The sequence below is a fragment of the Trypanosoma equiperdum genome, assembly GCF_001457755.1.
Source record: "Trypanosoma equiperdum strain OVI genome assembly, contig: ctg_1451, whole genome shotgun sequence".
NCBI classification, from domain to species: Eukaryota; Euglenozoa; class Kinetoplastea; order Trypanosomatida; family Trypanosomatidae; genus Trypanosoma; species Trypanosoma equiperdum.
The window spans coordinates 32916-47343 of NW_027123451.1; the positions used below are offsets into that span (position 1 = coordinate 32916).

A 14428-nucleotide genomic window follows, 5' to 3' on the forward strand; every position below is an offset into this window, starting at 1 on the left:
GGTTTTGGTTGAACTCATGATCTCTAGTAGGTGGTGAATGACTCGGAATTTGACTACACTACTAACGACCTGCCTCTGTATACACTTACTGGTCACAACTGAATCTAAAATTGCTTTGTTCCCCTTCCCATTCCCGACGGGTGCACCTACTCTTAATCTTTCTTTCCACACGAGGTATTTTCCCAACTCTCCAGACTCTGGTGGTAAGTAGGAGCGGAAAGTGACAAATAGTATTTGTGATGGCCTATGTTTCTCCAGCACGCGTGAAATGGGCTACTTTTGTTTTTTGGAACTTCTTAGATCCCACATTCCGCTTGCACTTCAGGTACTACCAGCGGAAACTAGCCGTGGATCGGTATCTGGAAAGGCTCGGTGTGGTAGCGAATGTTGGTATTGGTGTTACTTTTGGGCTTATGTTCTACAATCTCCTGATCGCCCGCTTTCTTCTCCCTCGTTCCGTCAGCTCAGGACATAGCATGGAGGAGAACGCAAATGAGGTACTCCGCGTGTTGAAATACGATACGACGAAGGAGCTTCCTGCGTTTTTGCTCATGCGTGCAAAGCGCGAGGTGATATCTAAGCTGCATGTCGCGGCTGATAAGGCCGAAGTGAAGCGACAGCGCGAGGAGGTGAGGAGGCTCCTTGACAGCATTGATCAGCAGCGGTTACCGAAGTAGCGGCGGTGCGTGGTTGCCGCTAGTGTGTCCGCTGCATCCCCGTGCAGATGCGCTGTTCGTTCATTCAGGCAATTTTGTGTCATTTTTTTCACCTGCCGCCACATTGGTTTTCTCTGAGCGGTCTCTCTCCTCTCGTTATGCTCTACTCCTTGTTGACGTGCCACTGCATTCCCTTTGTATGTGGGTGAAGCACCTTAGCTTGTCTGCAGACAATCTTTTTCACTATCCCCGTCGCCGTGCTGCAGCCTTTTTGTTAATCCGTTGGTACCGTTAGACGTTAGATGGTACGTGTATATAGGTTAGGTAGTGAAAAACAGGTCCGGTGTACGTTTGTTGCTTTGTCACACTTGCGTCACTGAACGCCATTCAGCTCTTCCAGGAGAGTTGGGGTTAGGGAAACATCGTGTAATCACGTTGTGAGTAGCCCACAGCTTCTGTGTGTTGGAAATGCTGAGAAACTTGCAAGCCCCGCCTGATTTAGAACCCCCAGCACCTCAGCTGCTTGCCGTGCGGGGTTGCTCGCTCATCACGTCGCGATGGCTCCAGGTGCTTTCGTACATTCTGGCGGAGGTTTGCAGCTCTGCGACACTACTAGATGATTATGTGCGCGCCACGCTGAATGTGTCGCATCACTTGCTCTCCGCGTGGCACAGCATAGCGGTGGCGGCTCATCGCCCGCGTGAACAACGTACGAGCGGGAGCTCTTCCGGTTGGCGCTCTGTTTCTAGGGATGGTACCGTACCACAGACGGACCGTGTGCGCTGGGAGAAGGAGGCTACAGCTGCTAGGCATGTCGAGCTAGTTCGTCACCTGGTTGTCATGGCGCTGCTGCAGCAGTTCTTGTCTGTGCCCGTTTCTGGGAGCTCTGACACTGTGCTGCGTGACTTGCTCTTACGACACCGTCGATGGCGTCAGCGGAGGGCTGGTAAGGGCCGATTCACCGAGCTCGGCGACGCGGAGGGTGGTTTGGTAGGGGATGATGATAATAACTGCGATGGCGGGGGCCCTCGTGCGCCGCGTGGACGGGACCGGGAGGAAAGCAAAAACAATAAGCGGCCACGGCCTCACTCTGTGGATCGCTTTGGGTGTTCTTCTTCATGGTCCACCTTGCCATCGATGGGCCAGCGACCGGACGATGATTGTTCCATTTGTGACGAGGAGCGTTGTGACGACAACACGTGCTCTTCGGTGGACTTGCGGTTGTTTATGCGTGCGGCTGTCGCCATGAACCCCACCGCCTGCGCCCTGCAGCTCATTTCGCGTTGCGTCGTGTGTATCCAGAGTGATTGGAGTTGTGACTGCAAGGACGGTGCGCCTCCCACGTCGCCGGTGGGTTTCCGTGGGCCTGATGCTGGGGACGGTGGCGTTGCGGATAACCGCTACTTTGTTTTCGTGGCAAGTCGTGACGTTGCTGCATGTGAGCACTCAGGGCCATGCTTTGGAAACCGCAAGTTTATTTTTGTACATTGCGAGCGGCCTAGCTGTGAGGATGTTGAGCCTTCGCGTTGCTCTCGTCATTGTCCGGTAGTTATACCACCCCCGGAAACCGCAGCTGGCACCGTGGCTCCTATTGCTCTTGTGGCTTCGCGGAGGGGTGGGGGGCCGTTGCTTGGAGACGGCGGTGTGTGGGGTCATGTGATGCGGTCGATGAGGCAACTGCGACTTGAGCTGGGTCGAGGCGGCTTGGGCGTCCCCGCTCGTAGTGGTGTAGTGGCTTGCTTGCCCTCTGTTGCTCGCCCCGCTTGCAATGCTCAGGGCAGGCCGTCCTTTTCGAGAGAGGGGGCTGGGAGGTTCTTACTTCCGCCCCTCGCACCGAACCGTAGGTGCTCCACTGAGCACTGCATGGGATGCGGCCCCCTGCCGACCGATGCGCGCTCCCAGCGGGGGATTGACAGCGGGGAGGATGGCAGCGTGGGTGAAAGTGACGAGGGACGATCATCGTGGTTCCTTATGTATTCTGACCGGTGCAGCGCCACTGGGGCTTTCTTCTCCGGTGCAGTGCCCTCCGTGGGGCGGCTCATCGCGTTCCCTTCCCCTCTTACAGGCTCATCGAGCGAGCCGGTGCCGGTGGTGCAGCCCACATCCAATTTGGAGAGTGTGGACGTGCCCCTAGAGCAAGCCATTTTTCTGCCACCTGCTGCTGGACACGAAGTGCGCCATACAGGAAGGCCGTCTACGGAGGTGGACGAGTACAGTAAGTCAGTCATGGCTGGTCATGTTGCTTTCGCGGAGGAGGTGGCTGCGCGCCTGGAGTTCTGGTGTGCCCGTGGAAGCCCCCGTCGTTGCTACTATGACCCCGTGGTGCTAAACTCTGCAGGGGATAATGGTGATGGGGCTTCTGGGGGCACCGATGTTGGTGCGCGTCGTGGCAGCAATGACACGAATGGGTGCGTGTCTGAGGGAGAGAATGCGGGTGACTGGATGGAGGAAACTATGCCACTGATGTTGCTGTTCACTCAGGTCGGTACGGTCCGTTTCCAGTTGCTAGGAGACACAGTGTATTGCAACCCGAGGAGCCGGGGACTCCTTATTACCGCGATTAGTGAGGCAACGGAGTTGGTGATTTGTGGGACGCGTGAGAGCCGCGTTCATCGTGGTTGGCACAAGCGCTGTGACAATGGTCGTAGTGATGGACGCGCTGGTAACGGAGTTGGTCGCCGGAGGACGAGGGGAGAGAGCGTAAGTGGTGTTTGTGGTGCGAGCGACCTGACGCTTTCAGCTGGGGTTTCAGGTGGCGCCTCTCTTCATGTGTACTACGACGTCGCAGTGGAGGTGTGCGTATGTTGGGCGCAAGGTGAAGTGCTTGGAGATGGCGAGAAAGACTGCCAGACAGCGCTGGAGGGGACGAGCGTGGGGAATGCTAAAGGTTCTCCATATGGCTCACGCTGCGGTCAGCTCCTTTCGAGACGCGAGCAAAACCAACGGAGGAGTGAACGGCTGAAGACGGAGTTCCGCCTCGCGCATTCTGATCGTTTGGATGCCCTCCTCGTTGACGGTCGAAACGCAAAGCCCATAGCCTCCGTCACGCTTGTCCCATCGACAGCTCCCGGTTGGCCCACGCAGTCTGCTACTCGGGCCGTGCAGGACACTCGGTTTATCGTTCAGTCTTTCAGCCACTACGTGGCGCCACTCCTGAATCACCTAAGGGAGGACAAGGTGCTGATGGTTGACATGGATCGCACGTTGGTGGACAACGCCATCATTTCAAGAAACCGGCTTGCCCATGGCTTCCTTGACAACCCGCTGTGGAGGGCGCAGTTTCATATGGGGTCTTCCCAAGAGGAGGGGCAGGCCGATGAGCGGGAGGCTCTGGAGAGGCATTGCGAGGCGTCGGGCATGGTAAGTTACTTTGTATCTGGGGATCCACGCTGCGGGATGCGGACGGAGACTGTTTACGTTCGACGTGGCGTGAGGAACCTGCTACGGCGGTTCGCTGTGGAGTGGGGCATTCCGCTGTTGCTGGTAACCAAATCGTCGCGCAGCCGCGCTGAGGCCATACTGCGGCAGCTGCTCGACCCCGAGGGGGAGCTTTTCCCGATTGATCGCGGACGTGTTTACACAGCGGAGTTCCTAGTGAACTCAGTGCCCCACTCCGGCTTTTCCTCGCAAAGTATGGGTTCCTGCCCCACCAGTATTGATGGCGTGACAGATGTTGGTGCCATGGACGCAGAAAGTTGGCGTGAATACCGGCGGCGTTTGTGTGACTCGCGGAAGTCCACTACTGATGTACTGCGGGTGTGGGACCAGCTGTTTTCCTCCACTGAGGGAGTAGCACCGGTGCATCGCGCACGAAGTGTTGCCGTGCTGGATGACATGCCTCAACTGTGGAGCGAGTCAGACTGGCCACGCACCGTAGCTGTTGCTCCGTACACGCTGGACCGTGTGGATCCAGATGAGTACTTTTCAGCCGGAGGCCTCATCGCGTCTCTGCTACTTTCAGTGCTCTATAGCAAGAATTCTGTGGTGTGCCCGTTACGTATGCGTCGCTTCGTTGCCGGGGGAAGTGGTTCCTATGGGTGCGGGACGGTATATGGTGAGGAGGCCACGTGCGATTTCCGTGGCGGTGTTCAAGGGTATGGCCCTGGTGGAGAGCGCGACACCGTTTATGGCGAGGTGGAAGTACAACATGAGGACAGCACCTGTCATACGTGCATGTCGGATGACACCGATTCCTTGGATTACTGTGGAAGGTCGTCCCCCCCACCGACTCCCTGTTTCGTTACCCTGGAGGGTGGTGGGGGTGTTTCTGTAGCTGGAGAGGAAGGGGTGGGCGATATAGTGGTTGTTGAGGAGGGAGGTTTAGATCTCCCGGAGGTGAGTGTATGGAACACTGCGGACGTGGAGGATGTAGCGCCTCTATGAGGGGTGACGTGCCTGCTGCGTATCCTTGGCTGCGGCCACTTGCATGTCTTAGAGGTTGTCGTGCATATGCGCTGCCCCGTCACGATCTTGTTATATTGTTATTGTGTTATATTGCTACGAAGTCGATGTGAACGCTATGGGTCTTCCATTGTAGCGGTATCTGTGGTCAATTGCTTTACTATGCAGCTGTCTTGTTGTGGAGGGGATGCCGGTTCGGGTGCTATGGCTGACCTGGCATCGCGCATCTCATAAATATCTTCCCCTATTTACTCTTTGTTAACACTGTCTCTTTTTTGGGGGGTTCAGCTTTGCGGGCTTTTACTCCCCGACCAAGCTGGTTGGTAGTGGGAGAAACCACTAGGCACTGTACGGAGACGCCGCCGTGAGTCATGCAAGTCTCTCCACGTGTGCCAAAAGTGAAGGCGAAAACCCCATACGACCTTCCAGAAAGGGTGCGGTGGTACCACATATTGTGGGAAATGCGCAAGGGCGAGTTTCGTCGTTCTTATATTTCCATGCAGCGCCGCCACTGGCGCATTTTTTTGAAGTACGAGAGTCACTTGATCTACGAACGCGCGGTGATGGGCCTCTTGGCAGCAACGGTGATATATGCCCTCTCTAATCTAAATATCGTGAAGGCGGTTGTACGCCTGCCGACCGAGGATATTAATGAGCTGCTCAAAGAGGATGTGTGGCAGGGTTATCGGAACGAAGTGAATCAAAGGAAGGAGCACGCGAATAAAATGCTCGAGGAGTCGGCGTTCATAAGGGATAAAAACAAGCCGTTTTCAAGTTAGGTGTAGTGTAGCACATGCTTTGAATTGACGCGAGCGGACTTTGATACGTTTGTTTGGTGGGCTTCATCTGTGCTCTGGATGGGCGTGTAGGATGTTGAATCGCGCTTGCTTTTACCTTCCACTTTGTGTGCATGCAGTTGGTGTGCCCCATGCAATTTAGTTTTCCATCTAATTCTCTCTTGTCAACGTTCGTTTCTTTTTCTTGTTCATGGTGAGGATCAAGTCACGCGCACACGTAAGTAATTCTACACAAGCATCTTCCCCACTGAGGAGCACCCCAATGGACGTATCGCGGTTTCGACACACACAGGCTGTACCGGCACGGCAGGACCAACAGTTCCTAAACCTGACTCCTTCTGCAGCGCGGTGGGAGTGCAGCAACCTTATCGCCTGTAACGACCGCTTCATTGCGATACCGTGGTTGCAACTTGGTAGCACGGCTGTTCTGCGCCACACTGATTGCGGGAAGTTGGCCTCGAACCCGCCCATACTTTTGGGCCAGGAGGGGGACATCATTGATGTCGCCTTCAATCCATTTGACTCGTCGAAGCTATTCACAGCGAGCGAGGACGGGACCATTATGGGGTGGAACATCCCCGAAGAGGGTCTGACGCAGAACTGCTCTGACAACATTGTTCACCTGCAAGGCCACTCCAAGAAGGTGGGTCTACTGAGCTTCCACCCCAGCGCCGCCAACGTGCTGGCTTCCGCGGGTGCTGATATGGTAGTAAACGTGTGGGATGTCCAGAAAGGTGTCGCAAAAGAAGTGGTGAAGTGCCACGCGGAGCAGATCAGCTCGCTGGATTGGAATCTTGATGGTTCGCTTCTTTGCACCACATCTAAGGATAAAAAACTAAACATTGTGGATCCGAGAAGCCAAAAAATTGTCTGCTCCAGCGGCGCTAGTGAGAGCACCAAAACTCAGCGTGCTCTTTGGGCACGACGTGCCGACCTTGTCATTACAATTGGAGTAAATACAATGCAAATGCGTCAGGCAATGGTATGGGACATCCGCAAGTTGGCGGCACCAGCGAGCACTGTGGATGTTGACCAGTCATGTGCTGTTTCTATGCCCTTTTTTGACGAAGACACAAGCCTATTTTATATTGGAAGCCGCGGTGAGGGCGGCATTCGCTCTTTCGAATTGAGAAACAGTCGGCTCATTAACTGTTCTTCGTACTCCTCATCGGAGATTCATCGGGGGCTTTGCATGGTTCCCAAGTGGATGTTGGACACACACAAATGCGAGATCGCCCGCTTTTATGCCCTTACACAGAAGTCAATGTACAACGTTCAGATGCTGTTACCACGCAAAACTGCAGATGAGGAGCTTCAAACTGACGTGTATCCTCCCACCTTTGCAAATGAACCCGCTATTACCGCTGATGAGTACTTTAGTGGTGTGAACAAGGAACCTCTTGTCATGAGCATGCAGGCTGTTTTTGATGGTAAAAGTCTTGAGGCGACAAAAGCTGCTGAGACTAAGCGCCGGGGAGTACCTCGCCCTTCAGAGGTGGAGTCGGATGATGACGACTCCTCCGCAGACGAGGCGGTGACATCATCCCGGCAGAAACACGCGGACCCCAACGCTGTGCGGGGTCCCGCCCATTCCGAAGGTATCAGCAGCCAGACATCATCGCAGTTGTTAGCTCTTGCCTCGCTATTGGGGCAGCAACAGGCGGAGGTGCAGCGTTGTCGTGAGGACCTTCAGAAGAAGGAGAGCCTTGTCATGGAGACAATCGCAAAGATAAAGGCCCTTGCCTCTGGTAGTCAAGCGTAATGCTGTCTTCTTCCAGCTATTGTTGCTTTCACATGCTTAAATTGCGTGTGCCTTTTTTTCTCATTCTAGTGATGGTTGGCTCAGTCGTGGAAAGTCGTTTGACGATAAATAGGAAAGTGAAGGAGCAGCCCGGAGAGGGGTCGCCGGGTGGGAAGGGTGGTGGGATATACGTTATCCAGACTGGTGCGTGTTTGTCATTTCCTCCCTAATTTTCGTATCCTTTCTTGGCCAGCATAATTTACTTACATCATAGCTGTTTACCGGCACCACAACTACTCATCGTTCCGTTCCATTTACTAGTGCGTGTGCGTACTTGTGTGGGCTGCTTTTGCTGCGGCGTGTCTATCTTGTTTTGTTATTTTGCTTCCCATTACTGCATTTTTTCCCACATGTTTTTTCCCTTCGTTCTGGTTGCGCATCTTTATTTATTCGCTCGTTTGCAGGTACATCGGAGAGAGAGGGGGAGGAGGTAGCGGAGTGGCTGATTTTTGGAGCACCTTTTTTTTCGTAAAAAAAACCTTTTGTGAGAAAGGAACACATAAACACCCGAGAGGTGTAACCGTATCCGCCAGAGAGCGTATTACTGACCTCAGCGCCACAATTAAGTTGGACATGTGAGGAAAGTAAGCAGAACAAACGGGGAAAAATGAGAAGGAGAAATGTTGGCGGAGAGGTTTCTGGAGGAACGGAATGGGGAACCAAACATGACTGATAAAGAGGGCTTTGCATATATATATATATATATACATCATTATGTTAAATGCCCGTTTGGAAGCTGTGTGGATACAGTTATGTTTCCCAGGTGTGCTAGAAGGAAATGGGAAGTTGAAAATAAATAAATAAATAGAAGTGAACAAGCAGACATGAAAAGAATAAAAGGTATGAAACAACTGGTGGGGGAAAGGGTACATAAGGGGGATAAAACACAATGAGAGGGAGATTGTATTTTGAAGCAAATAACAATAGCGCCAACCGCGGCAGCGACACCATGAGAGAGAATGGAGGAATATCGATGTGGAAGAAGGGAGAGAAGGAATCAGTGCCTTTGGTTGATACATTAGGAAATGGAGGGGAAAAGAACGGAGATAAAAGAGATTGAGGTATAGCGGGAGGAGTAAGTAAGGAGGGAATGATGTTGTGAGGTACAGAGTTCATATGAAAAGAGCCTTGTTGGGTGCTGTACTGGCTAGACGGTGCCTATTTGAAAATATTCAAACACTATTTTTTTTTGCTATCCAGGTGCCGTCCGCTCCTTTCCTTCCTCTTCCACTTTTGGTCCCTACAATTTATCCGATCCACTTCTTTTCTTTTCTCCACTTTTTTTTTCCGATTTGTCATTCTTTTAAGGGCGTTTTCCCTACTCCTTACGCTGGACGGTTGCTCACATGCGTTGTACCAGTTTTTCTTGGATTGCCTGTTTGCTTTACTAACCCTCTTCCTACTTACCTCGTCCTTTACTATCATCTTTAACTTTTTTCTTTCTTTAACGATAAGAGTTATCTCATGCAGAAGCTCTTATCGCCAAGAACAGCGCGCCACGCCCGTCTCTTCCGACTCGCTGGCAAGTTGGCTGACTCGGGTAGTCCCGGTGTTCCTAAGAGTGACGGCGAGCGCCTCGTGTGGGTTAACTCACACGTGCGGCGTGATAAGGATATTTCCCTATCCCAAGAGGAGGAGAGGATTCGGGAGCTAATGATGCCGCTGGAGGTCGGAGAGAATTCCTTCGCGGCTAACGGGCAGGCAACACATGGTAACTTGTTTTATTTCCGCGAGTACCCAATGTACCCCGGAGAGTACGTACCGGCGGAGCATAACACTCTTTCGTCGTTGCGCGACGAGCTGCGACTTGATCTAACTGCACAGTCGTTGAAAGAGGCCTGGATGCGGGTGAGTGGTGGGGTGTATTTTCAATCTGTGGATGAATACTACGCTTCTGTTGATGGTCTCGATGCGGAACAGATCGGCGAGGTATTGGCGGCCCTTTTTCCAGAGCTAAACTGTTACGAAGCTCAGGCACTTGTGCAGCGGACATTAGAGTGCATTAGTAGGCCAGTCAGCGCCGCTTCACGGCAGCTTAGTCGCACCATCACGGCCGAAGCGGTGGGACTTGACAACGCACCGGGTCACTACACGAATTTCTTGGAGTGGATGGGTCGGTTAACGGAGACACGAGCGTTTAAAACAGAACATGCACTGTTTGAGTTTAGTCGTCGGAAGTTCAACAGAGATGATGTGCGTGTTATGTTCGAGAACTACCGACTGATGAGCAAAGCCACTCTCCTTGCTGATAGCGCGGATAGCTACAGCCACTTCTACACGGTCCTTAAAGACTTTGCCCGTAAGGTAGCAGGTGAAGATTCCCGACACCAGATAGGCGTACGTATTGATGAAGCGGAGGTGGACCCGGAAACTGGAATTGCTGTTGGTCGTGGTTGTGCGGATGGGGAGAAATACCACTTCACCGCCCTCCTTCGTGAGAACAGAGACCACAACGGCATCATCACTGTGATGGGCAAACCACTTTCACTGGTTCTTGACAATAAAGCGTGGTTAATGGAGATGGTTTTGATGCCGTTTGATGAGGCAAATCTGGATTACAGGGATTTCGATGTGCATATCGTTTCCGAAGGGCATGCAATGCCCTCCATCGCCAACGAAATTGCTGCCTTCGCCTTACGCATGGCGGTTGCGAACGCTCTCGTGAAGTTGATTCCACTGACGCGTATTCCACTGAAGAAGTCGGGACTGCTGTCAGTGGACCGCCGGCGCGAAAGGGGACAGTTCCCGGGATATCTTGATGGAAAGAAGGTGAAGCGTCGCTTTGCCAAGCGGTAGCGGCGTGCTTTATTGTAAGGCAATTTCGTATTGTTGTGGATGCAATGGTGCATCGGTTTATCATCTCATTGCCGCTGTCACCGCCGGTTTATCCTGCCCCGCAAGAGAGCGATGCAGAAACACCGCTTTCGCCGTAGTATATTCGATCACTTTGACTATTTCTTCACCTAACTTCGTCCCCCGATGCTTGCTTCGAGATATTGCTGTCAATTGCTTGCTGTTTTTTTCTTTTACTGTTTATCATCTAGAAGATAGTGTGGGATGTACTTTCTTTTGCTAGCTGGGATCATTTGGGGAATCACAAATCCACTTCTGAAACGGTATAGCGGTGGAATGTCGGTGGACTCCTCCTCGTTTCTGGAGGATCTTCGCTTCCTTGCTTCACGACCAAAGTACCTAGCCGCACAATTAGCGAATCTCAGCGGTTCCGTTTTTTTCTTTGCGGGGCTTCCCAGTGCTGATGTGGCGGTGGGCAGTATTGTGGCCAACTCCCTCGCCTTTGTCATCACAGTGTTAGTGAGCGTTCTCGTGCTACGAGAGGGTACGCTGAAGCCGCGGACTCTTGTGGGGTGTTCACTGGTAGTAGTAGGAACATCGTTGTGTGGGATCGCATCATCATCATGATAATCGACATAGTTTTTGTGGCGGCTGCAATGCGATGGTGACCGCACTTCTCATTGTCGGCAACATCGCAAAACGGAACGATTTAGCGAAGAGTGCTTTGACCGCGGCTTCACCTGGGATAAGGAACCCCAATAATTTAAAGAATTTTGGAACAGGGACATCGGAGTTCACTCGGTGTCCTGCATTTGTATCTGTTTTCACTGGAAGTCGCCTTTAACATTTGTGGGAGGTTGATGCAGGTTGGCCCACGGTTCGGTGCCAATGCCACGTATAAGCATGCACAACTGTGATGATTATAATGTGGGTTGCTTGACTTTGCCCCCGTTTACATACCAATGATCCACACTAAGACTTCTGTATGCTCACATAGTCCAAGGTTTTGTTTAAAAACATGAAGAGAATCGTTGTACCCCATCGTTGGTCAGAAATGAATCGCGTCGAGCACCCTCCATTAATGATGAAGCAACTGTTTCAAGGTGTTTGTGGTGGATTACGCTGGCTGGAGACAAAGTCACTGGCTCAGTATTTGGCGGTGCGCGCCATCGAAGAGGGGTACCCCAGCACACCAGGTGTGCGCAAGGCGCTTCATGTAAAGAGGCCCCCCCTGCAAAAGAGGCGAGTGGTGCAGAGAAGCACAAAGTCAGCAACCGCAGCCTGTTCCTTGCCAACAACAGCGGCCCCAGCGCAACTTCCGCTTACTTCATCCGGTGATGCTCTAACCGTAACAGGGGGGCTCTCTCTGCAGGTGACGAAACAGAAGCGGCTGGTGTCTTATGACGTTTTGGACTGCACGCTCGGCAGCGGCTACCACGCCGGTGCTGTTCTTGAAAATGGTGGGCCGTACACCCGCGTTGTGGCGCTTGATTGCGACCACGACGCAATGCACGCGGCGAGGGATTTGGTTGAGGAGTTTGGTGGGGATCGGCTTCGCTTTTACTGTTGTAAGATGTCTGAGGCGAAGGCCATGTTCGGTGAGCGGTCTTTTGATGCTATCATGATCGACGGCGGGGTTTCAGATACGCAGTTGGAGGATCCTGAGCGTGGGTTTCTGCTGGATGATGAGGGCGGTCACCGCCTTGACATGCGCTTCGGGCCGCAGATGGGAGTAGGTGCACTCGAATACCTTAATACTGTATCGCAGCATACGCTTGTTTCCTCGTTATTGGCCTACGGTCTCTTGGAGTACGGTCAAGCAATGAAGATGTCACGCGCGATAACCCGGCGAAAGCCGTTCGTGGATTCACGTGAAGTGCTTACCTGTATTGAACAAGCTGGAGATGAGCTACCGGAGGGGGGCTGGCGCTCCCAAGGCAGCCGTCGCAAGTCGCCCATGTCGTGGAAGTTCCTCACCTCATTGCGATGCATAATAAACAACGAGATGTACGAGTTGAGGCAGGGCATTGAGAATGCGCTGTTGATGCTTCGGGATGATGGGCGTTTGGTGGTGTTCAGCCGCCTCCCGTGGGAAGAGCGGCTTGTGCGTGGCACTGTAGACGACCACCCCCATGCTTTGTTGTCCTATGTGGAGGATATATCGATCGATGACGTGCAAATATACGGCTTCACGCGCCATGCGAAGATGTGGGTCATTACCCGCGCCGCCTCGTCGGCGTACGCATTGAAAAATACCACAACTCTTACGGAGGAGAAGTTCCGTGAGAGCTCCGTGCGATGGCTTACTGGTATGTATGCCGGTCAAACACATGGATTTCCTGCAAATAACTTTACCTTTGAGAACTTTGAACGGAAAGAGTGGGTAACGCTTCGCCGAAATGGCAAACCACCCCCAGTTGACGTGGGGCTGGATGACAAATGAGTGTTGCGCCCATGAGTTGTAGTTTTCTCTACTATTAGTGAATTTTTTGCGAGCATGGCGCCAGCAGTTTGTCTCGCTCCTTTTACCCCTTATCCGTAATGTTCGGTTGGGCATGGGAAGTAGTGCGCACCTATTGTGTACGGCTTGGGCTAGGGGTTGACTACGTTAACGCGAAGTTGTCGAGCCCATCCTTCGATTGAATACTCCGTTGGCCATATTGAAGCCTGGAAATCCCAACAGTTTCATGCCGAACTTCACTTCCTTAATTCTTCACTGCTGTGAGAACCCCTTCTTGCGCTGCGTCTCCTTTGTACGGCCACCGAACTGTAAGTTGCCGGTAGAAAGGAGGCTAGGCACCCACTCGCAGCAGAGTGTTTAAGCTAGTGCAGTTGAGTGATATGGCTGACCGCCTTGCTATTTTCATTAAGCAATGCGGATTGCAACGGTGCGTGATCCTCACTGGTGCTGGTTGCAGTACCGAGAGCGGCGTGCCAGACTACCGAGGACCCAACGGTCTTTATCGCCGTCCGAACTTTGTGCCGCTGACGCGGCAGGTATTTCTTAGCGGCAGTGAACATCGGAAGCGCTACTGGGCCCGAAGCATGTTTGGTTATAACACCGTTAGCGGGGCAAGCTGCAATGACACGCATATGGGTCTGTATGAGTTGTATCGGGCCGGTGTTGTGAACCGGCTGCTGACGCAAAATGTGGATGGTCTCCATCACCTTGCAGCCCATGGAGGTACGGGGAGCAAAACTGTTGAAGCATACGCCAAATACACCTCCAGCAACTCTGGTGTGTTGGAGTTGCATGGGAACATACACCAGGTTTGCTGCATGCAGTGTGGTGATGTGAGTCCACGGCGGCGGCTTCAGCAACGGTTGTGTGAGGCCAATTACCAACTGTGTAGGGATTACGAGGCTGAATTTAGTGAAGTACGACCTGATGGCGACTACGAGGTCCCTGACCGTGTTGTGCAGGCCATGCAGCTTGTGTGCTGTGAGCATTGTGGTGGCTTGCTGAAACCACACGTTGTTTTGTTTGGCGAGAACGTACCTAAGGAGTGTGTCAGGGAGGCGTATACTGCTGTTCGCGCTGCTTCCTGCCTGATCTGCCTCGGGACGTCACTTCAAGTTTTCAGTGCCCTCCGCTTTGTGCTCGCTGCGCGCGAGAGCGGTGTGCCCATTGCTATTGTCACGGCGGGAAGGACGCGAGCTGACGGTTTGGAAGAGTTGAAGGTGGACACAAATAGCACAGCTGCCACAATGCGTGGGGTGGTGAAACAGCTCTTGGGGTTCGAGTTGGGCGGCACGAAGTAAAGATGGTTGTTGGTGCCAAGTGACATGAAGGAGTCGCCCCTGCGGTGCCACCCTTGTTTTGTCACTGTTGGTGGCGACGATTCACTTTTGCATGTGTTTAAAATCTCTTTTTCTGTATCCTTCCCATGGAGAGAGACAACGATCGCAGATGGACGATGGTGAGATCTCTAGCGTTTGTCCCTAGAAATCTTTTTTTGAATCCACCATTAAAAAAAAAA

The 14428-nt window shown here is 52.7% G+C and overlaps 7 protein-coding genes and 1 pseudogene across 8 annotated transcripts; all 8 read left to right on the forward strand.

Moving 5' to 3' along the window:
- Positions 1–239: 239 nt before the first annotated feature.
- Positions 240–677, forward strand: TEOVI_000912700 (uncharacterized protein; the record flags this gene model as incomplete). Its single annotated transcript, XM_067221496.1, has 1 exon — positions 240–677. The coding sequence occupies one exon, from the start codon at positions 240–242 to the stop codon at positions 675–677; it is 438 nt and encodes a 145-aa protein (XP_067077597.1).
- A 447-nt stretch (positions 678–1124) lies between these two features.
- On the forward strand, positions 1125–5039 carry TEOVI_000912800 (uncharacterized protein; the record flags this gene model as incomplete). Its single annotated transcript, XM_067221497.1, has 1 exon — positions 1125–5039. The coding sequence occupies one exon, from the start codon at positions 1125–1127 to the stop codon at positions 5037–5039; it is 3915 nt and encodes a 1304-aa protein (XP_067077598.1).
- A 389-nt stretch (positions 5040–5428) lies between these two features.
- On the forward strand, positions 5429–5836 carry TEOVI_000912900 (uncharacterized protein; the record flags this gene model as incomplete). Its single annotated transcript, XM_067221498.1, has 1 exon — positions 5429–5836. The coding sequence occupies one exon, from the start codon at positions 5429–5431 to the stop codon at positions 5834–5836; it is 408 nt and encodes a 135-aa protein (XP_067077599.1).
- A 208-nt stretch (positions 5837–6044) lies between these two features.
- On the forward strand, positions 6045–7616 carry TEOVI_000913000:pseudogene (annotated as a pseudogene). The gene has a single exon. A coding segment is annotated over exon 1 (1572 nt).
- A 1503-nt stretch (positions 7617–9119) lies between these two features.
- Positions 9120–10451, forward strand: TEOVI_000913100 (ribosomal protein S9/S16, putative; the record flags this gene model as incomplete). Its single annotated transcript, XM_067221499.1, has 1 exon — positions 9120–10451. One exon carries the CDS (start codon positions 9120–9122, stop codon positions 10449–10451), a length of 1332 nt encoding a protein of 443 aa, XP_067077600.1.
- Positions 10452–10712: 261 nt separating this feature from the next.
- TEOVI_000913200 (Uncharacterized protein family UPF0546, putative) lies at positions 10713–11075 on the forward strand (the record flags this gene model as incomplete). Its single annotated transcript, XM_067221500.1, has 1 exon — positions 10713–11075. One exon carries the CDS (start codon positions 10713–10715, stop codon positions 11073–11075), a length of 363 nt encoding a protein of 120 aa, XP_067077601.1.
- A 391-nt stretch (positions 11076–11466) lies between these two features.
- On the forward strand, positions 11467–12891 carry TEOVI_000913300 (S-adenosyl-methyltransferase mraW-like protein, putative; the record flags this gene model as incomplete). The annotated part of the gene is made up of 1 exon (XM_067221501.1): positions 11467–12891. The coding sequence occupies one exon, from the start codon at positions 11467–11469 to the stop codon at positions 12889–12891; it is 1425 nt and encodes a 474-aa protein (XP_067077602.1).
- Positions 12892–13289: 398 nt separating this feature from the next.
- On the forward strand, positions 13290–14210 carry TEOVI_000913400 (NAD dependent deacetylase, putative; the record flags this gene model as incomplete). Its single annotated transcript, XM_067221502.1, has 1 exon — positions 13290–14210. One exon carries the CDS (start codon positions 13290–13292, stop codon positions 14208–14210), a length of 921 nt encoding a protein of 306 aa, XP_067077603.1.
- Positions 14211–14428: the final 218 nt, after the last annotated feature.